Source organism: Chiloscyllium plagiosum, chromosome 12 (assembly GCF_004010195.1).
Source record: "Chiloscyllium plagiosum isolate BGI_BamShark_2017 chromosome 12, ASM401019v2, whole genome shotgun sequence".
Taxonomy (NCBI): Eukaryota; Metazoa; Chordata; class Chondrichthyes; order Orectolobiformes; family Hemiscylliidae; genus Chiloscyllium; species Chiloscyllium plagiosum.
The window spans coordinates 63,553,094-63,577,573 of NC_057721.1; the positions used below are offsets into that span (position 1 = coordinate 63,553,094).

Sequence of the window (24,480 nt, forward strand, 5' to 3'; positions counted from 1 at the left end):
TCCCAGCTCGGCGAACAGAACCACAACAACGAGCACCCGAGCTACAAATCTTTTCACAAACTATTGTCATTTAGTTCTGGACTTGATGGCGGCCTTCTCATTCATTACTTTGGTTGTTATTCTGCACCTGGCCTTGTCAATGAATATGATGAGACTATAAAATAGCAGAAGACATTGTGGCTGGTGACTCACAAGAGCTTCAAGAAACTGCTAGATTTGCACTGCATATTTGAATTAAATTAGTCACAGGTATTAGTGTGGATATTTCAAGCCAATTCAAAAACTCTTTCATGACATGATTTATGGGCCTGATGTTAACCTCAACCTTGAAGAACCAGAAAAGAAGTAAATGAAACATCAGAGTACTAACTCGTACACAAAGCACATTGTCAAAAAGAAAAGAAAACACTTCTCCAGAAACTTTCACTTTTATTCCAGTTTTTTTTCCCCCTCCTTATTTCTCTAATTCAAGCCATCTCCTTCTGACATTGACTGTTTCTTCTTGCATTCTTAAGTGTAATTGTTACCTGACCTAACTTTTCCATGATGGTCCTGAAATCCTAAGTGACAACATTGTGTCATTATTAATTTGATTTCCAGTACTTTGTGGTGTTTAAATGTGACCTGAAAGACAAGGTTTAAAAAAAAAGTGCCTGTGATATACATCATGCTCGTATTTTTTGTGCCATTACACTCAGATCACAGAATCAAATAAATGTCATTACTTACTGTAAAATAAAAGTTCTCTACTATGTATATTAAACAGCTATAACAAGCATTTAAATGGAAGATTATTTTATTAAATCTTCTATACACTAATGAACGTAAATCTCAAGGACAGTGATCACTGTACATTTAGTTGAACAGATTTACAGTAAAATCCAAAGGAAGTTACACAGGTTTGGGTGATGCTATTATATAGCTTCATTTATTAGTCTGCTGAGCTTCTGAATCTTACTTTTTGTGGACATATCAACATACTTATCACCAATGCTGACGATCATTCCACCCAGGACTGAAGGATCAGTCTAGAATTAAAAGAAAGTGATTTTCTTGTGAAGAAGAAATAAGCATGCAATTCTGTAGTTTCAAAGTCACATTGCATGATCATAGATAATATAAAATGCAAGTATATAACTTGGTTCTATTGATAACTCACATCATTAAACAGCAAGCCATACAAATGAGAAAGATTTCAAGTCTTTGCCAAGTTTGTTAATTGCATCTGGGCAAGTAAAATGGCATTCTATTTGTTTAATATGGCGGTGAGGAAGGATGGGCGGGAGGGGGGAGAGAAAGCAGATTGATGTAAACTTGGAAGTCAGCAGAGCTTTTGATTGCTTTCTGTTAATTTCTACTGGAGGCATATTCATCTGAACAGCAAACGATCAGCAGGCACATAAATGACAGAAGTCACTGTTCTTATGGTTGAACAGATTGTGATGCCCCAAGCCAGTACTTGTGATGCTCATGAAGAGTAAGCAGAAATCACCAATAATCCTAGTAACAAAATCAATTTTGATTTATTCATCCAATAAGTTGAAGTTTGAATCAGGCTAACATTACCATTATCCTCCCACAACCACTATAGATGGAAATGTACCTTAGCAGCAGATCAACCCTCAGGAAGGACAAGGTAAAAATGGCCAAAGAAGAAAAAAAAATACAAATGCTACTTGACCATTTCTAGAATTGCTCCCTTTTGATTTTTCAATTTTATTGTGCTACTTTTTCTCCTTGCTCACTATTTCTCGTACCTCTTCTGAGAGGAAAGAAATTTATTAAACTATCAGATCTGGGTTTAAGAAAAAGACTGAAAAATAAAGCAGTGTTTGCTGTGATCTTCTTATCCAGAAATGCACAATTCCAGACACTACATCATCACACAGAATCTACCTGTGACATCATATGCAAACAGTGCACTTCTCATGCACATTAAAGCACATGTGCTTTTGAAAATGCATCTAACATGTAAACAAAAATATTCAATGTTGAAAAGTATCTGAATTGGCAGGAATGATATGATAGTAGGGAATGAAGGGCAAAGTAACCAGAAGATACTAGGATCCAATCAAAATTGATATCTATGTTAGTACTTTTAGAACATAAATTTTAAGTTTATATGCATGCCCATTCACTACACTGTGTCAAGTCTTCTCATTAAACATTTGTGCTCATATTTGTAATAGAACTTACTCAGGAAAACCTTTCACGTTGTAATTACTCTTTCCCATAATAATGCCAATATGGCATTAATGTTTTACTGCCACAAGATATCTAATAAACTTTTTTTCTTTTAAGTAATCAATCTTGTTTAGAGATAAGTGTCAGTGAGCAGAATGCTGCTTGCTAGCGCTGTTGATGAGATTTTCCATCACATCACTTCACTGACGACCAAGTGTAGACTGATGGGTTGGTAATTTGGCAAAGTCAGATTTGTCCTTGCTTTGTGTATACAGGACATACCTGGCCAATTTTCCACATTGTCGGGTAGATGCCAATGTTGTTGCTGTACTAGAAGAGCTCGACTAGGGGAGCAGCAAGCTCTAGAGCACAAGCCTACAGTATCATTGCCAGAACGATGTCAGGGCCCGTAGCCTTTGCAGCATCCAAAGCCTCCAACCATTTCCTGATATCATGCAGAATGAATCGAATGGCTAAAGATTGAAAGCTGTCATGCTGGGGACCACTGGAGGAGATCAAGCCAGATCATCCACTTGGCACTTCTAGCTGAAGATTGCTGCAAATGCTTCAGCCTCATCATTTGCACTGATGTGCTGGGCTCTTCAATCATTAAGAGGCGGGAACTGAACCCGGGTCTCTGGCGCTGTGAAGCAGCAGTGCTAACCACTGTGCCACCGTGCCGCCCACCGTGCTTCAGCCTCATCATTTGCACTGATGTGCTGGGCTCTTCAATCATTAAGGATGGGGATATTTGTGCAGCATCCTTCTCCAGTCAGTTGTTTAATTGCCTATCACCGTCAGAACTGAATTTAGCAGGACTGCAGAGCTTAGATCTCTCTGTCACTTGCTGCTTATGCTATTTAGCACACAAGCAGTCTTGTTAGGTAGATTCACCAGGTTGACATGTATTGTGGGTATACCCGGTGCTATTTCTGCACTCATCATTGAATCAGCATTGATCCCCTGGCTTGATGGTAATGGTTGAGTGGGGAATGTGCCAGGCCACGATACTAGAAATTGTATTGGAGTACGATTCTGTTGCTGTTGACGGCCCACATCACCTTATGGATGCATAGTCGAGTTGCTAGATCTGTTCGAAGTCTGTCCCATTTAGCACAGTGATACTGGCACACAACATGGAAGGTGTCACAATGTGAAAGATGGGACTTCATCTCTGCAAGGACTATGCATTTGTCATTTTTACTGATATTGTCATGGAGAGTTACACCAGCAGTTGACAGATTTGAAAGGACAGGGTCAACTTTTATTTGTTTTCTCTCCACTTGCTGCTGAGACAGTCCAGCAGTTATGTTCTTTAGGACCTGACCAGCTTCATCAGTAGTATTGCTGCCAAACTATTCTTAGTGGTGGATGTTAAAGTCCCCCACCCAGAGCACATTTCCCTTTGTCATCCTTAGTACTTCATTTGTTCAACATGAAGGAGTACTGATTCAATAACTGAGGGAAGACTGTATGTAGTAATCAGCAGGAGGTTCCCTTGCCCATGTTTAACCTAATACAATGAGACTTCATGAAGTCCACAGTCAAGATTAAGGACTCCAAAGACAACATCCTCCTGATTATATAACACTTAGCTGGTAGGACAGGAAGTATCCAGAGATGGTGGTATTGCGGTCTTGGACATAGTAAGGTATGCTTCTGAGAGTTTGACTATGTTACACTACTGTTTGACTAGAGTGTGAGACAATTCTCCCAATATTGGCACTACCCCTCAAATATTAGTAAGGAGAATTTTGCTGGGTCAATGCGAGGTGGACCATCTGGTTTCATTTCATTGAGGTGCCTTCATAGTAATGGATACAACTGAGTGGCTTACTAAGCTATTTCAGAGGGCAGTTGAGACATCAGCTGGTGTGGCTCTGGAGTCACAGAGGCCAAACCAGGTGAGGATGGCAGATTTCCTTTCCTTCACTATAGTGAACCAGATGGATTCTTCCAGCAATGGTTTCATAGACATCAGTAGATTCTTAGTTCCAAATTTAATTTATATTGGATTCAAATTTCACCAACTGCTATGGTGGGATTCTAACCCAGGACTCCAAAATGTTTGCTGAGTTTCTAAATCAATAGGAGAAAGTGAGGACTGCAGATGCTGGAGATCAGAGCTGAAAATGTGTTGCTGGAAAAGCGCAGGTCAGGCAGCATCCAAGGAACAGGAGAATCGACGTAGAAGGGCTTATGCCCGAAACGTCGATTCTCCTGTTCCTTGGATGCTGCCTGACCTGCTGCGCTTTTCCAACAACACATTTTCAGCTTCGTTTCTAGATCAATAGTCTAGCAATAATACCACTGAACCATTGCCCCCTATTATGATCATGGCTGGTCATCCAATTCAATAGTCGATTCCCTCTTTTCCCCCATACCCTTTGATCCCAGGTTTTACATCCAATTCCTTCTTGAAATCCAAGTTGCTTACTTAGATTTCCTTTAAAATGTTTATATACTATTCTCTTCACCAATTTCTGAAGAAAGATGTTTACCCTGAACTTCCTAATGAATTTATTAATGCTATCATATCACTTAGGATTCCAAACACTTCATAATCTCAACGTTGTCTATTAGGTCACCCCTTGGCTTTCTCCTCATTATTAAAACGAAACACAGCTAATTCTAGCCAATTGTTTGCACTTCATCTTACCTTTGTCTCCAATTTCAGAGTTTCACTTTTTTTCAGAAAACCACTGAGAGCAGATTTTAGCTCTGAAAGATTTGTTTCATCCAGGGGCTGCCAAAAGAAGAAAATAAAAATATCAATTTAAATTTAAATCATGTGCCTAATGCAGGAGATAAGGACTGCCATTTAAATGCATTCAGTGATCCATCTGCCCATGCCCAATTGCACTCAACGGGTTTACCATCTCTTCTATACCTTTCTGTCTGGACAAGAGTTGACTCTTGTTAGAACTTGGGTTGTAATGGTGCACTGAATCACAGATCCTGAATTACAGCTGAAAAGTCCTAGTAGGTAACTGCATTAGCAACTTCAATCAGATTTCTGGAATTTTCAATGACTCAACTGTTCAGCAAAAGAAACAGTACAATAGCTATCACTTTATCTATTGAATTAACACCATTGTGATTGCTATTTCCACTTTGACACAGAATGGTGTCAATTGGTTCAGTATTTTTGGTATTATCAATATTCAAAACACCTGCTGGATGGGATTTAAAAGTATCACTGCAATTTTACAAATGCATGTACAGCAGCTTTGGCTGTAAATGCAGACTTTCAGAGTTTTAAACATTCACTTATTCGGCTTGCAAATCCGTAAATGCTTCCGTTCTTTACATAGTTCAACTCACTTCACTATTAAAGTTCAGTAATCTTTCTGCTTTCAACGTAGCAAATGGTTGGGCATATCTGTAGGTCCCAAGAGTGTGTTTCATTTCCTGCAAATCTATTACTAATGTTGGGATCAGTGACTGTTTCTCCCCTCATTTAATTTTCAGTGTGCTCACAGAGCTAGATTGAAAACTGCTACTCTAGATCTTGCTGATCCGTACAGCACTCTAGTAAATTTGCTTTTTTCCCCCCTCAAGTTGCTCTACCTATTCCTCTTGTTCTCTACATCAATTACCTCCTCTGCTCATTGGACTAGTTACAAAAAGTGCATTTATCTTTGTCAATTCTTTTTTTTGCTCAAGCACTCCCAACTACAGGCAATTCATTGGTTCATTATAGCTGAAGGTGTAAAGAACAAAGTGTAGTCATTAACCAGCAGCACTAAGTTTTCATGTCATTATTCTCAATTCTCCTTCCTCTTATCAAGACTTCTGGCCTCTATCATATTTAATCTTAAAATTTTTCTCTATTGCTAAAGTGTTAAGTTTTTATTCTTCATGCTGAATAATGTGTTTCCCCTTCAACTATTAAGTCTTCATCATTGGCACTCACTCACTAATTAGTATGATTGACAACTATGAAATTCTGTGTTACTGGTCAAAGGTTCTGAGGGTTCTTGTGTGGCTGATGAGCCAGTTCCTTGAACTGCACCATCAACCAGACCTTTGGCAGGTGTTTTTGGGAGGTGAAATTGGTCATTGGTCTGGAGACTGCTGGCATTCCTTTCTCAGGCTCTCTTTTCTGTACCTCCCTTTGCTGACTGATATTCTTGAAGAATTGTGTCCCTTTGTCCAAGAAGTTCCTCCAAGTCAGTTTCTTCTGAGCAAAGGGCTTCCAGATGTTTGAGGCAATACTTCAGGGATCTTTGAAGCACTTCCTTGGTCCTTCTCTTGTTTAAGGCTATTAAGTCTTTGAAAAGCACTGATCTTATAATGTTAGGATATAAGAGAAAGTATCACCATTTGGTGATCTCTTTCACCTTCAACTTTTCTTTCCATTCTAACTATTTTCATCTTACACTATTTTATTCTTGCATAGGCTGAAGCTTTCTCAAAGCTGTGTAATATCTAATCATAAATTCCTGGCTTTCAACTGGCTTCACCTCCCCCTTTAGTTTCTTCAAGAAAACATCTATTTTACAATTTGTCCCTCCTTGGTGGTCAATAGAGATGAGAAAAACTGCTCAGTGAATATGAAAGATTTTTAAAAATTTCTTCATGAATTGTGAATGTCTTTTGCTGCTCATCCAAAATTAGAATCAAAAAGTTGGCAGTGAGCTACCTTCTTGAACTATTGCAGTCCACCCGGTGTAGACAATTGCAATTATAACACACCATGTATAGCACATTACAATTTTACACAAAAAAACTCATTTCACCTGAGCAGTAGTCACTGAGCAGAGTACCTCCCCACGATGTGCGCTCATGATCTTGCTAAAAGCAGAAGCAACATCAGGAGTCTGGCGCAGCCGTCCATTCTCAGCTAACAGATCTGAAAAACAAATTTATATTATCATTACTTAATGCTTAGTCTGCATTCCAGTTATTACTACTTTTTAACTAAAATGAACAAGGATAAAAGAAAAATATGCTTTTTAGTCTAGTCTAGAGGTAGTATGCTATGACAATTAACATCTTTTTTGCAATACTCAGAGGAAACTCCCAGGATGTTGCCTGGGATGGAACATTTCAGCTACGAAGATAGGCATGGGTTACTTTCTTTGGAACTGAGAAGGTTGCGGAGGGACCTGGCTGAGGTGTATAAGATTATGAGGGGCATGGACAGGGTGGATAGAAAGCAGCTGTTCACTTAGTTGAAGGGCATACGTTTTTAAAACTAAAAGGCAGTAGTATTGAGTGGATTTGAAGAATGTTTTCATTCAGAATCTGGAATGCACTACCAGGCAGTGTAGTTGAAGTGAGTAAATTTACAACAGTCTAAAAGTACTTGGACAAACACTTGAAGTGTCATAACATTCAAGGTTATGTACCTAGTTTGGAAAAATGAGACCACTGTAGATGGTAGTACACTTTTTGGCAGTTGAGACTTGTTTGGCCAGAGGGCCTCTTCTGTACTATATGATTTATCATTCTAAGAAAACCCATGAGGAGTATTGTATTTTCCAAGAGAAAATTGGATAAATATTTGAAGCAGAGGATGATGATAGATATAGGAAGGGGACATGACAATGCAATTAGTTTTTAGAGCCTGAATACAACAGCAAATCGGCCTCCTTTCATGCTAAAATAAAAAGTACTGTTTAGCCAAAAGACAAATGAGGTATCAGGATTTGTTAGGCATTTCCTTTGCATATACTAGCCAAGAATTGATAATATTCTACTTGGACTTTACTGTTTTCAGTTTATTCCTTTAGTAGCAGCTGATATTGTAGGTGTTGACATGGAGTAAATGTCTTCAGATTACATATAACTAGAGTAACCAGAAGCAAGTGTCCATTTTTTGCCTATGGGGTATTTGCCCACGAAATACTTTTGTCTTTATGAAGTAACAGTATTCATTTTGGATAGACATGCTGTTGTAAATTGTTTGACATTAAAATTCCTGAAAATTTGATCGGATTACTAAGTTGTATAGTTTATTTAAATATTCGGTTTTGCAACATATAATTAGTGAAAGTACTGTCAAGTGCAAAATTAGCTTGGAGGTAACACAATCACTTACTGATAAAGTTGAGCATGGTTGGGGACACTTTCTGTTTCGACAGGACATCATTCACAGTTTTTTGCTTGATGTTGCGCTTAATGTGAGGATTGGTGACCACTCCATAAAACTTGGGATCTTTCATTAATGACTGGAACATACACAGAGGATATGGAACTGTTAACAAGTTAAATTATAGCAGCATAAGAGGTTAATCTTTGAAAACTTATGTCTCTTTAGTTGCAATATATGATATTACTGCATCAAGTTATCAAGAACTTCAGTTTCTTTAAATGGCAGCACTAAGGTTTTAGGTAGATTTGGGTTAAAAGAGGAAGTATCTGCAAACACTTGAATAAATCCAACTACTGGCAAATATTCAAAATACAGGGTGCTTATGTTAAACGATGACAAGGAAACAGTAGGTAAAAATAATGTACATTATAGCAAAGCCACTCTTAAGGTAGGCATATTTAATACAGGTCGTTCTGTTATAGCATGCATTTCGTTAACGCTATTGACGTATTAGGGATGGTGTTTCTACAGTGCAAACTTTTAAAACATGTGTTGGCTATAATATAATTACATTGCCAACACTAAGCGCTATTTTTAAAGCATGATTTTTCTATTACGGTGTTGCGCAAGAATGCAACCATTGCATTATAGATAAACTGACTGTATTAAATGAAATGTTTGGCATCCATAATAAGATAGCAATTAGAGTCAGGCCAATTGGAGCCATGGTACACAGTCAATCGAAGGGCCAGGTCCCTCACACTTTAGCTCTCTGGGTGAAGAAATACGTACAAGGAAATAAAGCACCTTCACAAATGGACCAGCACAACAGAAGGAAACTCCTACTATGGCTTTCAAATTAGCAACTGCTCTAATTTCTGAATATTATACTATTTAAAAAAAAAAGAGTGGACATTCTATATACAAATGTGTTTGCTATGTTGCCAAGTTAATCTTTAATTCTGTCAACTGATCTAATATCTGGGACTTTCATTTGAAGGAAGCAACTATTTTGCAGGAGTCACTTGACCTACAAAAATGGATAAGTTTCTCAAGTGGCTCACTTCTGGCCGACACCACTTCTAGATCGAGCCAACATCACATAAATGCATAATAGCTCCTTCTTTGGTTCGACATTCAATTATTTTCGATTACACCTTTGTTGAAGTTCCCTGCGATAGTTTCAGTGTAAATAATGGTGTAAAAAATTGTTGCAGAGGCAGAACTGAGATCCCTAACCTCTGTTATAAAGCTGTAAAATGCAAGATAAAGAAAAACAGGGAACCCCGATCATGGTATTGATTATTTGTGAATAGATTATTGAGTTACCTCTGCTTCTGGCAGATAAAGCATAGACAGACGGTTTACCTTTGCTTCTCACTAAAATGAAATTGATGAGTTAAAGGCTTACACTGGAAAAAATGGGAGTGGTTTGACTCCATGGGTGCAAGTGCACATAGCAGATGGATCACAGTACCATATTTGCATCAATCCTAGACACTTCATTTCTAAAAACATCTGACTGAATTTACAATGGATATGTCTAGGCAGCCCCCTTGAAGAATTTCACTTTTGCCAATATGGTTGGACTATTTAGGGGAAAAAACCAAGGACAGTAAGCAACATTTATTCTGCAACAATGGTTAGAGACAAAGGAAACTTACCAATTCGTTAATACAAAAGGGTGCTCAAAAAGCATCTTGATACCCTTGACTCGAAATTCTTTGTTAATCTAGACTGTCCCCACTATGTGTCAATAATCAGCTGTCCCTTGAACAAAAGTCCTCTTTGTGAAAAGCTGTGATTATAAACTTGCCTGTTTTTACAGAGAGGAATAACATCAAGAAAGGCTGTGGAATGGAGCTCTCTCTCAAAATGCTTTTCAAGCTTCGACTTCTTTTCTGATACATGTTTTATATATCACAAATATTGATGATTTTTAAAGAACTTCAGGTGTCATTGCACTCACTCTAGAAATAATGGATTTCAGTTTAACAGAAACTGTTTCCAGAAAGCAAGTAACTTCTGTCAGTTGTTTCACTTCTTGTGGCTTCAAGATACATATGAATGGAATTATTAAACAGTAAAGCAAAGGACACCATTTGGCAGGTTGTTAGATCAACAATCCAATTTGTCCCACTTTCCTTGTATTCAAGGACTCCATTACACCTTCCAGAAATTATTTAATTCCCTTCAAAGAATACTACTGAATTTATACCCAAGCTAGCTCTGCATTCTAAATCCTAATCATAGAATCATAGAATCCCTTCAGTGTGGAAACAGTCCGTTTGGCCCAACAAGTCCACACCGACCCTCCGAAGAGTATCCCACTCAAACTGATACCCTATTACTCTACATTTACTCCTGACTAACACACCTAGCCTACGCATCCCTGAACGCTATGGGCAATTTAGCATCGCCAATTCACATAACCTGCACATCTTTGGACTGTGGGAGAAAACCAGAGCACCACGCAGACACAGGGAGAATGTTTTTCCTAGTGTTTTACTTAGAATTTGGACACTCAAGCTGGGGATGTACTAATATTTATAGATTTGTAATAACGTCCTTGTACTATGTTTTCTTAACTTGCCCCCTCATTTTCAAAGATTTATGCACAAAACCACAGGACTCTGTTCTTGTATCCCTTTTAAAGTAGTATGATTTGGCCTGCACCGTCTCACTTTGCTACACTGAATTACATCACCTGTCCTACTACTTTGCCACACTATTCACCGGTCTCAAAGTAAACATAAAAAAACATTTGGCATTGCTTTTAAAATCAGAGTTTTCAACTTACATTACTGACTTTTACTGAATCATTTGAAAAAAGGCCAATCTTCCAAGATATTTTATTGCTCCTTTGCTTTATATCTTTAAGCAGTGTTATCAGCCAAATGCTTAGAAAAGTGTCTAGCCCAAGGCTTTTGTCAATGCCCTTTCAGGCAGATGTTACTTGATGGAGGCACCTGAGGCGATTTATTAATGTGAATTTTCTTTATCATGGAAAAACGTGCTACTTCTTCTCAATGTTGCTACCTTGTCAAGCAGCAGAGATCATGAATTCTTACCACTCTATGACTATTTTATTTTACTTTATAGTTACTATTAAAACTCTAAACCTAATGTGGGAAGCTCTACAATTTTAAATGTTTCTTTCTTTTATTTAGATAAGGGGGGATAAAGAATTGCTCACTCACAACAATCTTGTTTAGTTCCTGTTCCACTTGGTCTAGTTTCTTCTGCTTGCTGGCAGCAGAGTACAAAGCTGTGGCATATCTTCCTTCGACTCCATAAACTTGAATAGGCGGCTAGGAGTAAATACACACCATGTCACAGTGCAGCAAATAATGAATGAAAAATAAATTTACACAATATACAGTGAACTTGTCTAATGAGACTTTTGTTATAGAATCTGTACGCTGTAGTAACTTAATTCATGCTAAAAAATTTGATCCAGTACAAACTGTCCGAGGTAATAGTTGTAATTCATCATCTGGATCTTGCGTAGTGGCAATCACTGAATTGCCGCTCTTGCCTACTTTTCTGCCTGTCTCATGGCTGCTCCATGTTTTTGGCCAGGTTGCTCAAGCTTGGAATGTTCAAAAATGTGGAAAGCAGCACCCATCCAATAATGCAATCAAATTGCTGTAGCATCAGACAAACACAAGTCATGATGCTTTTTACAGCAGCAGCTGGCAGTAGGCAAATTTAAATTTCTAGTGTGACTGTTGGTGAATGGATAGAATGGTAGGGCGGTGGATAGGTCAGTGTGAGTGATTGGTGGGTCAGCTGAGTAGTTATTCAGGGGTAGAATTTTTCTTTATTACATTTGTAGGATAATTATCCAGGTAAGAAGAGTGTGGTGCTGGAAAATCACAACTAGTCAGGCAGCATCCGAGGAGCAGGAGAATTGCGTTTTGAGCATAAGCTCTTCATCAGGAATTATGCTCGAAATGTCGACTCTCCTGTTCCTAGGATGCTGCCTGACCGGCTGTGCTTTTCCAGCACCACACTCTTCAGCATCTGCAGTCCTCACTTTCTCCTAATTATCCAGTTAAGGAAACTTTCAGCCCTAGTAAGGAGAATTGCCAATTGAAATCTCAAATTTCCCGGACAATTCCCATAGACATCAGTGCATCAGGACTTCTGTGGGATTCCAACACACATCCTGACTTGGATAGTGGGAACTGAATGCAGATGAAATAGGTACAAAGGCAAGTGCTGAGGATAATGCAGAGTCTGCAGAGGGATGTAGACAAGTTAATATGTGAGTATGCACAAATTTGACAGATGGAGTAAGTGAGGCTATACACTTTAGCAAGAAGAATAGAAGAGCAAAATATTACTTAAATGGAAAACAACTGCAGAAAACTGCAGGACAGATGAATTCGGGGTCTGTATGCGCAAATCACTAAAAGCTATTATAAATGGTCCTACAGGTTATAGAGAAGGCAAATAGAATATTGGCCTTAATTTCAAAGGAAACTGAGTGTAAAAATAAGGAGATCTTGCTGAAACTATACAAGACACGAGGTAGACTGACCCTACCTGTGAACAGTTTTGATTGCCTTATTTAAGGAAATGTACACTGGAATTGGAGGCAGTCCAAAGAAGTTTCATTGGGTTAAAACTTGGGTATGGAGGTATTGATAAATAAAAACATTCAACCAAAGGAGCACCAGTAACTTTGAGTCTTCAAAAAAAAAAACAATGCTTTCCATATTCGCACCAACAGAAAGACCAAATGTTTCAAATTGGCCTATAAATTACTATACATCTGTCATTTGGGTACATAAACAAAGAACTTTATCTCGAGAAATATCCATCAAATTTGACAATATCTGTGCACAAACAGTTAATATTTCAGATCAATGATCTTTCATCAAAACTGGGACATGTAATAGGTATTAAGTGACTTAGAACTTAGAATCTTGACTTAGGATTTCTACAGTGCGGAAACAGGCCATTCGGTCCAATAAATCCACACTGACCCTTCGAAAGGCATCCTACCCAGATCCATCCCCTACCCTATACCTGCATTCCCCAAGGCCAAAGAACCTAACCTACACATCTTTGAACCATGCGAGGAAACCAGAACATCTGGCAGAAACCTACTCAGACACGGGGAGAACGTGCAAACTCTACACACAGTCAGCCGAAGGTGGAATCTAATCCGGATCCCCAGAACAGTGAGACAGCAGTGCTAACCAATGTGCCACAGTACTGCCAACAATGGAATTGGGACAGGGTGTAAAATGCAAAAAAGAACAAAAGGGAAAGACTATAATGGAGTTGAAAGCAGGATTGATTAAATAACAAAAGGGTTCAAACATTAAAACTATACCTATTTAGAAATGCTACTAATTCAGCTGAGTGTTTCCAGCATTTTTAATATTATTACTGTATTAAGAGAAAGTCTTCGATTAGGAAGTCAAGAAAATTATCCCATAAAACTGCATTCGCAACTGGTATTATCAAAGTTAAAAGATAAATTCTAAAACTTTAAAATGAAGCTAATTACATACCATGACCAGTTTGCTCACTGGCTTGACCACTGTCGTGCTGAAGTAACGGACCTAAAGTTGCCAAGGAAATATATCAGTGTTAATTCACATTAAGAGACATAGATCAAAGGTTAGAATACAATGCAAGCCATTGAAGGAGATGATTTGGATAAATCACTCGGCACAAGTTCTTTTGGGGAGGGGATGGAGACAACAGGAATATTTAATATATAAAATATATTCTACATTCAGTCTTGCAGAAATAACAAAATATTTTACCGATACAGATGAGTCAGTCACTTTCAAAGCCAACGCAATAGTTCCAGGTAGCAAAATTCAATGAGAACTCAAAAATCAGGATTGGGAGTAGTAAATCATTAATCCCCTTGAACTTGCCCCAGGCCTTAATGATATCATAGCTCAACAGATTTTAACCTCAAGTCCGCATTTCCGCTAACCCCTGATAACCATTCACCCCTAACTTAACTAGGATCTACCTACCTCTGCCTGAAAAGTATTTAAGAACCCTGTTTCCACTATATTTTCAACATGAGAGTTCCAAAGACTCTCAGGCCTCAAATCTTTCTTGCCTGATCTCCGTTTTAAATAGATGATCTCTGGTTTTTAAACAGCAACTCCAAAAACTAGATTCCCTCATTCTCTTCCCATCTAACCTGCCAAGGCACCCCAGGATTTTATATGTTTCAATCAAGTTGCCTCTTACTTTTCTAAGCTTTGTCAGATAGAAGCCTAGTTTGTCCAATTTTTCCTCATAAGACAACCCACTCATTCCAAGTTTTAATTGAGCAGACCTACTCTGAACTGCCTTCAAAGCATTTATATCCTTCCTTAAATAGGATGACCAATACTGTGCACAGTATTTCAGCAATCCAGATGTGGTCTGACTAGTGCCCTGTATAACCGAACCTTAACCTTGCTACTTTTCTATTCAATTCTCCTTGTGGTAAATGATAACAGATAAATGATATTAGTTTTCCTACTAACGTGCTATACCTGTATACTAACCTTTTGCGATTAATCATAAAGGACATTCAGATCCCTCAGCAATCACTAACCATTTAGATAACATACTTTTAAAAAAATTCTTACCATAATGGGCATTTTTACACTTGCCCGTAATACTCTATTTCCCATTTTCTTGCCCACTCACTTAACCGATATTTATCTTTGTGACATTTTCTCAACTTAGTTTTCTATCTACGTTCGTGCTCTCAACAAATTCGGTAACCATACACTGTAAACCACTTTTTTGGGGTGAGGTGGTGGTGTTGGGGTTCCTTAGATTACAGTAAAGGATGTCATGTCTCAGTATCATGCTGGAAGGTGGCATCATCAGAATAGATGCAATTGAAATGGAGAAGCTGGGAGAATGGAACAGAATCCAGGTGTGACGAAGTGTGGTTACAGTAACTGTGGGAGGTGGTGGGTTTGTGATAGTTTGAGGTGTACAGTCTGACCTCACAAATGGAATGAGTGAAATCAAAGAAGGGAAGAGAACAATCAAATAATAATCAGATGAAATTGAAAGATTAGAAATTGGAAGCAAAATTGATACATTTGTCCAATTCCTGACAAAAGCAGGAAGACATCAACATATTGGAAAAAGATCTGTTGGTGGGGGCTCATGTAGGACTGAAACAAATCAAAAGTATCACCATGGGTACCTGATGGATCCCAGCAACACCTGTCTCTTCGAGAGGAATGTGGAACCTTCTTTCTTCCAATTCTGCTTGGGTCCCTAGCAACATTTTCGCAAAAACATTGATAATGTCTTCTGTGCTGCTTCCTGTTCTTGATTGGAAAAATTCATGTTTTCCATCCTTCTCTCACCAGTGCAATATCATTACAAACCACAGACTCCCTCAGTAACCTGGACTACAATTCCTCACACATTCCTGCAAGAATTCCATTCCATTAATTTTCTCTAGCTCTGTCACATCTGTTCTCATTATGCCAACCTGCACTGGTGTGCCTCAGACATGTCCAATCCAACTCCTGCATCTCTGCATTCACCATCTTCTCCCTCCTTCCCAGAATGATAGGATTTCATTGTCCTCATTTTACAACACACTGGTCTTCACATTCAAAGGATCATCCTCCACCATTTCTGCAACCACAAGATGCCACCACAAAATACACCTCCTCCTCCCTTCCACTGTCAACATTCTGCAGAGACTATTGCCTTTGTTGACACCCTGGTCCACTCCTCTATCACTCCTTACACTTCTTCATGCCCCCATGGCACCTTCCAGAAGTTGTAATGCTTGCTCTTTCACCTCCACCCTGCTCACTTTCTAAGAATCATATCAGAAGCATGTTGTGAAACTTGAAAGGGTTCAGAAAAGATTTACATGGATGTTGCTAGGGTTGGAGGATTTGAGCTACAGGGAGAGGCTGAATAGGCTGGGGTTGTTATCCTGGGGCATCGGAGGCTGAGAAGTGACCTAATTAAGGTTTATAAAATCATGAGGGGCGTGGATAGGATAAATAGTTAAGGTCTTTTTCCCTGGGGTGAGGGAGTCCAGAACTAAGGGCACAGGTTTAGGGCAAGAGGGGAAAGATTTAAAAGGGACCTGAAAGGCAACTTTTTCTCGCAGAGGGTGGTGAGTGTATGGAATGTGCTGCCAGAGGAAGTGGAGGAGGCTGGTATAATTACAACATTTAAAAGGCATCTGGATGGGTATATAAATAGAAAGGGTTTAGAGGGATATGGGCCAAGTGGGACTAGATTAGGTTGGGATATCTAGTCGGCATAGATGAATTGGATTGAAGGGTCTGTTTCCATGCAGTACATCTCTTTATACATCTAGGACTCAAGACTAAATTCTACATCTTCAGAACAGGACAGCATGATATCTGTCCTCCATTTTACTGACATAAAAAGTAGGAGTTAGAGTAGTCTGTTTGGCTCTTTGAGCCTGTTTCACCATTCAATATGGTCATAGCTGATCATCCAAATCCTGATCCCATTCTCTCTCCATATACTTTGATCCCTAAGAACTATGTCTAACTCCTTTTTTTGAAAGCATACAATGTTTCAGCCTCAACCGCTTTCTGTGGCAGAGAATTTCACAGGTTCACCAAGCTCTGCATGAAGACATTTCTCTTCATGTCAGTCCTAAATAGCTATCCTATACTCTTAAACTGCGACCCCCTGGTTCTGTAATTCCCTCTAATCCTATTAGAATTTTGTAGGTTTCTATGAGACCCTTCTAAACTCCATTGAATATACTCCAAACCAATTCATTCTCCCTTCAAACATCATTCATTGCAACCCAGGAAACAGACTGGTTAACCTTCATTGTACTCTCTGCATAGCCAGAACATTTTTTTCCTCAGATAAAGAGAACAAGCAAATGTAGGCAATTCATCCCTTTGATTCTGGATTAGTGGTGCTGGAAGAGCACAGCAGTTCAGGCAGCATCCAAGGAGCTTCGAAATCGACGTTTCGGGCAAAAGCCCTTCATCAGGAATCCTCTTCCAGCACCACTAATCCAGATTATGGTTTCCAGCATCTGCAGTCATTGTTTTTACCTCATTCATCCCTTTGAGCCTCCTCCACCATTTGATATGATCATGGCTAATCTCATTTTGGTCTCAATGCCACTTTCCTGCCTGATCCCCATAACCCTTCAACCAATTTCTAATTAAAGTCTGTCTATCTCTTTCTTAAATTTAATCAATATGCCAGCATCCACTGCACTTAGGGGGAGTGAACTCCACAGATTCATGACCCTTTGAGGGAAGGGTTAATTTCTCCTCATCTGCATTTAAAATCTGCTCCTATATTCTAAAACCAAGACCTCTTGTTCTAAGCAATCAAAATTTCACACAAAACTCCTGGTATGGTCTCAGCAAGGCCCTATATACTTTCAGCAAGACATCCCTGCTCTTATACTTGAATCTTCTATGAAGAGTAACACACCATTTGCATTCCTCATCGCATCCTACATCTACATACTTACTTGCAGCAACTGATATACAAGGACACACAAATAGTGCAAAGATCTGAGGTTCACTTACAGATCCCTGGGGAATATCGCTTGGCTTATTAACAACTGACTAGAAAAAAAGGTTTTCTATAGGTCTCCAAGATCTCAATCAACCAATTACTGACATGGCACAAGGTCACCCATAATTCTGTAAGCTCTCATGTTTATCAATAATGTTTTGTGCAAAATCTTATTAATGCCCACTGGAAATCCAAACAAACATTACACACACTCCCCAGTACACCATCTTAAAATAAATCAATTAAAGTATGACTACACAAAAGAAAAGTCCAATCAGCTACACTTGTCCGAATGCTCAGTTACTGTATCTGACAGTAGGTTCAGTAATGTTTCCACAATTGATGAAGATTATACCTGCTTCTACCACATCTTCTGGCAGCTCATTCCATATATGCACCACCATGTGTGAGAAAAGGTTGCCCTGACTAGGAGAAGGTGAGGACTGTAGATGCTGGAGATCAGAGTCAAAAAGTGTGGTATGGAAAAGCACAGATCAGGCAGCATCTAAAGGAGCAGGAGAATCAAGATTTCGGGCATAAGCCTTTCATCAGGAATAGAGCTTATGCCCGAAATGTTGATTCTTCTGCTCCTCGGATGCTGCATGATCTGCTTTTCTCTTGCCGCGCCACACTTTGACTCCGAAAAGGTTGCCCCTCGGGTCTCTTAAATCTTTCCCTTCTCACCTTAAACCTCTAATTTTGAACTCCCCTACTATGGATAAAACACCTTGGCTATTCACCTTGTCTATGCCCCCTTTTTTGGTTTGATTTATTGTACAAAAACATTTCACTGTACTTTGGTAAGTGAAATACAGCATTTAAACAGAGCAAGGCATACAATGTTACGACTGAACAGGAAGTACACAAAAACAAGATCAACATTTGAAATTAGAGAGGTCCATTCGGCAATCTAATAACAGCATGGAAGAAGCTGTTCTTGAACCTGCTGATGCATGGGTTTAAGCTTCTGTATCTTCTGCCTTGACAGAAGAGGTTGGAAGAGAGTTTTACAGGTGTGGGAGAGGTGTTTGATATTGCTGGAAACCTTTCTGTGGCATGAGAAGTGTAGATGGAGTCCAAGGATGGGAGGTTGGCTGTTGTGATAGTTTGGGCTGTGTACATAAGGTTCTGTAGTTCCTTACAGTACAGGAAAGAACACGCACCATACCAAGCAGACAGACAGAATGCTTCCTATGATTCATCTGTAAAAGTTGGTGAAGGTCCTCATTGACATGCCAAATTTCCTAAGCCCCCTGAGGAAGAGGAGACCTTGTTGAGCCTTCTTGACCATCTCATCTAAGTGGAAGGTCCAGGACGGTCATCATGGCCAAGTTAGGCTAAAGGATTTGTTTCCATACTGTAAGACTCTTTGAGGATTTTTCCCTGGCATCATGCTTTTCAATCCAAAAGGCACAATTTTCCTGAATTGTATGGAGTCCTATATTTGAAGGCTTTTGGTGCTTTTCAGGCACCCTTTGGAAATGTGCTAGTGGATGAAGTGTCGTGTTGAGACTGAGACTTGAGACTTTGTAGGTCAGGAGAATAAGGAGTGTTATAGTACTGTGTAATTCATAAAGAGATAAAAATATCTTACCCTACCTAAAATTGTGCAAGCCAAAAAAAAAATGTCTCTTCATTGAGTCAGTCAAATGTAGTCAGGATATAACCATGATAATTAATATTAGTTTTGTTGAACTAGACAAATTAGAAAAGGAAAACAAAAAGGAAAACAATCAGGATACAGTCATTCTGAAGAATGTCACTTGACCTGAAATATTAACTCTTCAGATGCTGTCAGATCTGATGGGTTTTTCAAGCATTTTCTGTTTTGTTTCGGATTTTCAGCATCCACAGTTCTTTCGGTTTCTTATTCAGGATATAGTAGCTTTGATTGCACATAAACAATCTGCTTCCCTTGTGCTAGCATGTATCCAGTCCCTGTACGTGACAATCTCCAACAAAAATTGACCTTTAAAATATATTTTGCACTAAATCTCATGAAATAGAGTCATAGAGATGTACAGCATGGAAACAGACCCTGCGGTCCAACCCGTCCATGCCGACCAGATATTCCAACCAATCTAGTCCCACCTGCCAGCACCCGGCCCATATCCCTCCAAACCCTTCCTATTCATATACCCATCCAAATGCCTCTTAAATGTTGCAATTGTATCAGCCTCCACCACATCCTCTGGCAGCTCATTCCATACACGTACCACCCTCTGTGTGAAACTGTTGCCCCTTAGGTCTCTTTTATACCTTTCCCCTCTCACCCTAAACCTATGCCCTCCAGTTCTGGACTCCCTGACCCCAGGGAAAATACTTTATCTATTTATCCTATCCAGGCCCCTCATAATTTTGTAAACCTCTATAAAGGTCACCCCTCAGCCTCCGATGCTCCAGGGAAAACAGCCCCAGCCTATTCAGCCTCTCCCTGTAGCTCAGATCCTCCAACCCTGGCAACATCCTTGAAATCTTTTCTGAACCCTTTCAAGTTTCACAACATCTTTCCGATAGGAAGGAAACCAGAATTGCACGCAATATTCCAACAGTGGCCTAACCAATGTCCTGTACAGCCGCAACATGACCTCCCAACTCCTGTACTCAATACTCTGACCAATAAATGAAAGCACACCAAACGCCTTCTTCACTATTCTATCTACCTGTGACTCCACTTTCAAGGAGCTATGAACCTGCACTCCAAGGTCTCTTTGTTCAGCAACACTCCCTAGGACCTTACCATTAAGTGTATAAGTCCTGCTAAGATTTGCTTTCCTCGCATTTGTTTGAATTAAACTCGATCTGCCACTTCTCAGCCCATTGGCCCATCTGGTCCAGATCCTGTTGTAATCTGAGGTAACCCTCTTCACTGTCCACTAGACCTCCAATTTTGGCGTCATCTGCAAACTTACTAACTGTACCTCTTATGCTCGCATCCAAATCATTTATGTAAAAGACAAAAAGTAGAGGGCCCAGCACTGATCCTTGTGGCACTCCACTGGTCACAGGCCTCCAGTCTGAACAACCACCCTCCACCACCATCCTCTGTCTACCTTTGAGTCAGTTCTGTATCCAAATGGCTAGTTCTCCCTGTATTCCATGAAATCTAACCTTGCTAATCAGTCTCCCATGGGGAACCTTGTCGAACGCCTTACTGAAGTCCATATAGATCAGTGATGTTAAACATTGAGGGCTTGACTATCATCAGTAATCAGAACATCAGTTATTCCGCTCTTCTATCCACGTACAGATCAGAATGTGGATTAAATCAGAGAAACCTTGTTCCGATGGAGCCCAATCAATATTGATAGTTTACCAGCAAATAACTTGGTGGCATCATCACCACAGGAAGCTGATAGATGATCATTGCATAGAATAACATTAGATTTTATAATCCTGAGGTACATGATTGTAAGTAATCTTAAAAAAAAACACAATGTGGAAACAGGCCCTACGGCCCAACAAGTCCACACCGACCTGCCGAAGCGTAACCCACCCAGACCTATTCTCCTACATTTACCCCTTCACCTAACACTACGGGCAATTTAGCATGGCCAATTCACCTAACCTGCACCTTTTTTGGATTGTGGAAGGAAACCGGAGCACCCGGAGGAAACCCACGCAGACACGGGGAGAATGTGCAAACTCCACACAGAGAGTCGCCTGAGGCAGGAATTGAACCCGGGTCTCTGGCGCTGTGAGGCAGCAGCACTAACCACTGTGCCACCATGCCGCCCATAAGCTCAGCTGAAACAACCGTTTTGAGTAGCATCCGATTCTAAAATCGGAGAGTCCCTATAGTGTGGAAGCAGGCCATTTGACCCTCTAGGTCCACACCAACCTTCTGGACGTCCAACCCAGATCCTCCCCAAAATAACCGTGTATTTCCCACGGCTTGTCCTCTTAAGCCTGCACATCCCTGGACACAATCGACAATTTAGCATAGCCAATCCACCTAACCTGCATGTCTTTGGGCTGTGGAGACCCGGTGAAACCGGGTATCTTGATGTATGGACAGCACGTTCTTTGAGCCTTTTTTTCCACTATGCCAAGTAAACTCAGCTGCATAATGTTACATGGAGTGAACAGATTTGGATGAGTACTTGCATCTCTGATGACGGGGAGCCTTGTGAGGGATTACCTCCTCGTTGCATTTATCAGTCTCTTGCAATTGTGTCATTTCCATGGTGGAAGATGGGGATTTTAATAATACCATTTGGTAGATAGCTGGCTGCTCCAGCACTTTTCTTGATTTGATGCAGTAGGGCCAGTTTTTTAAAAAAATCAATAGGCTGTAGTTTTATCTGCGCGAAAGTGGGTAATGCAAATGCTGGAGATTAAAGTCAAGATTAGAGTGGTGCTGGAAAACCACAGCAGGTCATGCAGCAGAGGAGCAGGAAGATCGATGTTTTGGCAATAGTCCTTCATCAGGTAGTTTTACCTGGTTGTGTTCATAACTTGTTACTTTTAGTATTTCCATGCAAGCAAATGTGCACTTCAGTTTGGTACACGGCCCAGTTCCAATGTAGATCTTGTGCTGTTCTGTCAGTTTGGTTTCAAATATGCAGTGAACTCAAACCAGTCTTCTGATTTCTTGGAATAATGGATGGGATAAGCCACAGATTCTGAATCATCCATTCTGTTGAAGATGACAAAGTTGGGAGTGTGTTGCTGGGAAAGCACAGCAGGTCAGGCAGCATTCAAGGAGCAGGAGAATTGATGTTTTGGGCATAAGCCATTCATCAGGATTGAGGCTTGTGGGCCGGGGCTGAGAGATAAATGGGGGGAGGGGAGGAGGTCTGGAGGGCAGTGCCGAGTTGGAGGCTTGGGACTGGGATAACGTGGGGGGGGGACGTGGGGGGCAAATGAGGAAGTTGTTGAGATCTACATTTATCCCATGTGGTTGCAGGGTTCAAAGGCAGAATATGAGGCCTTCTTCCTCCAGGCATAGTAACAGTTTGGCAGTGGTGGCGGCTGCCCAGGACCTGCACGTCCTTGACAGAGAGGGAGAGCAAGTTGAAGTGTTCAGCCACGGGGCAATGGGGTTGTGGGTGTGTGTGTCCAAGACGTTCTCCAAAATGATCCGCAAAAAAGAAGCGTCCGGTCTCCCCAACGTAGAGGAGACCACACCGGGTGCAAACAGATATAGTAGATGACATTGGTAGAGATACAGATAAATTTCTGAAGGATGTGGAAGGATCCCTTGGGGCCTTGGACAAAGGTGAGAGGAGTAATATGGGTACAGGTTTTGCACTTCCTGCGGTGGTAGGGAAAGGTGCCAGGAGTGGGGTGTGGGCTGATGGTGGGTGTAGACCCAACGAGGAAATGGTCTCTCTGGAATGTTGATAGGGGTAGAGCTGGAAATATATCTTTGGTGGTGGGGTCCATGTGGAGGTGGCAGAGGTGCATGAAGTGGAAGAGATGTGCTGGAGGGCATCAACCACCACCTGGGAAGGGAAGTCGTGATCATGGAAGAAGGAGGCCACCTGGGACTTTGAGGTGGAACTGGTCATCCTGGGAACAGATGTGGCTGACAACCAATCAAATTTTATAGATTTGTTCTTAATTGTTTTCTATTAGCACGCTGGTACATCAATTTCTATACAATGTAAACATAAAATTTGTTTACCTTAAGCTTAAGCTTATTAAAATTTATTTCTGCTTCTCTAAAATAGACATTGTAGTTACCAAATAAATACCCAACTGAATGAATTCTGAATTTTAAGGGTCACGTTTAAATTTGGATTTAAAAGTGGGGTGTCAAGTCCCCTACATTTAATGCGTAGCAGAAAAATCTTAACTTTATAAAAATCGAAACCATGAATGATCCTGTCAATTACGAACGTTTAAATAGGTTACCAGCATCTAGCAAGTAGGTTTACTAAATTAAATCTAGGGAGACTACAATGAAACATTAGAAGCAACAGAACATTTAACAATTTGTGCCAATGAACTGAACTAAATTCTCTCTCCATCACCTTGAGTCCAAACTGAGTCGTCACCGCCATCTTCTTCTTCCAAACGTAGGTCAACCCAAGACCTTGTCACCACCAAAAGAAGGCTCTCTGCACATGCGTGGCTGTTGCATCTAGGGATATGTAGGCGATTGCAGGGAACATTGCAGGGCCGAGCTCTGTGGGGTGAGGACTGCAACTCCCGGCGTCCACTACAGGGTAAGGCGGCGAACGACTCTCGCGAGGAAGAACCTGGTCCTTCCTCATTTCCATAGAAACGGATTTTATGTCTGGGAGGAAGTCGATAGTTCGGAAGGGGAGAATTTTCTAGAACACAGGTTTTGTAATCAGCATTAAAGGGAGGAGGTGCATTTTTTTGAAAATGGTCGGTAATTATAGTTAGGAAAAATTTGATGTGGAAGTTAATGGTTTCTGGTAAAATGTGATTTGCATTTATAGAAATATCTGACTTATGCTTTTTCGCATCGTGTAAGAAGTCTAATTCTTAGTTTCTTCAAACCGAAGTTTCCCCTCAACGTTAGTAAGGCCCCTCGACTGAATCTGAAAATTTCCTGTACTTCAGCTCTTATTTCCTCTTTCTCATTCTCCCCCGCCCGCAAAAACTCCCGCTAAAATACAAACGGAAAAACAATTTTGGTAGAGAAGAGAAAAACAGCAAATCCACAGAAAGTTTGAGCTAGATTAGAAATTACACGTTGCAAAAAAAGGGAAAGAGCGTGGTAATGACAATAGGAAAGGGAG

The 24,480-nt window shown here is 40.2% G+C and overlaps 1 protein-coding gene across 1 annotated transcript; it reads right to left on the reverse strand.

The window, feature by feature from the left end:
• Nucleotides 1–778: 778 nt before the first annotated feature.
• atp5po (ATP synthase peripheral stalk subunit OSCP) lies at nucleotides 779–23,847 on the reverse strand. The gene is made up of 7 exons (XM_043701284.1): nucleotides 23,743–23,847; nucleotides 13,753–13,803; nucleotides 11,425–11,535; nucleotides 8,231–8,360; nucleotides 6,927–7,039; nucleotides 4,844–4,930; nucleotides 779–1,028 (listed from the first exon to the last, which is right to left on the reverse strand). The coding sequence occupies exons 1-7, from the start codon at nucleotides 23,770–23,772 to the stop codon at nucleotides 915–917; spliced, it is 636 nt and encodes a 211-aa protein (XP_043557219.1). The 5' UTR covers nucleotides 23,773–23,847; the 3' UTR covers nucleotides 779–914.
• Nucleotides 23,848–24,480: the final 633 nt, after the last annotated feature.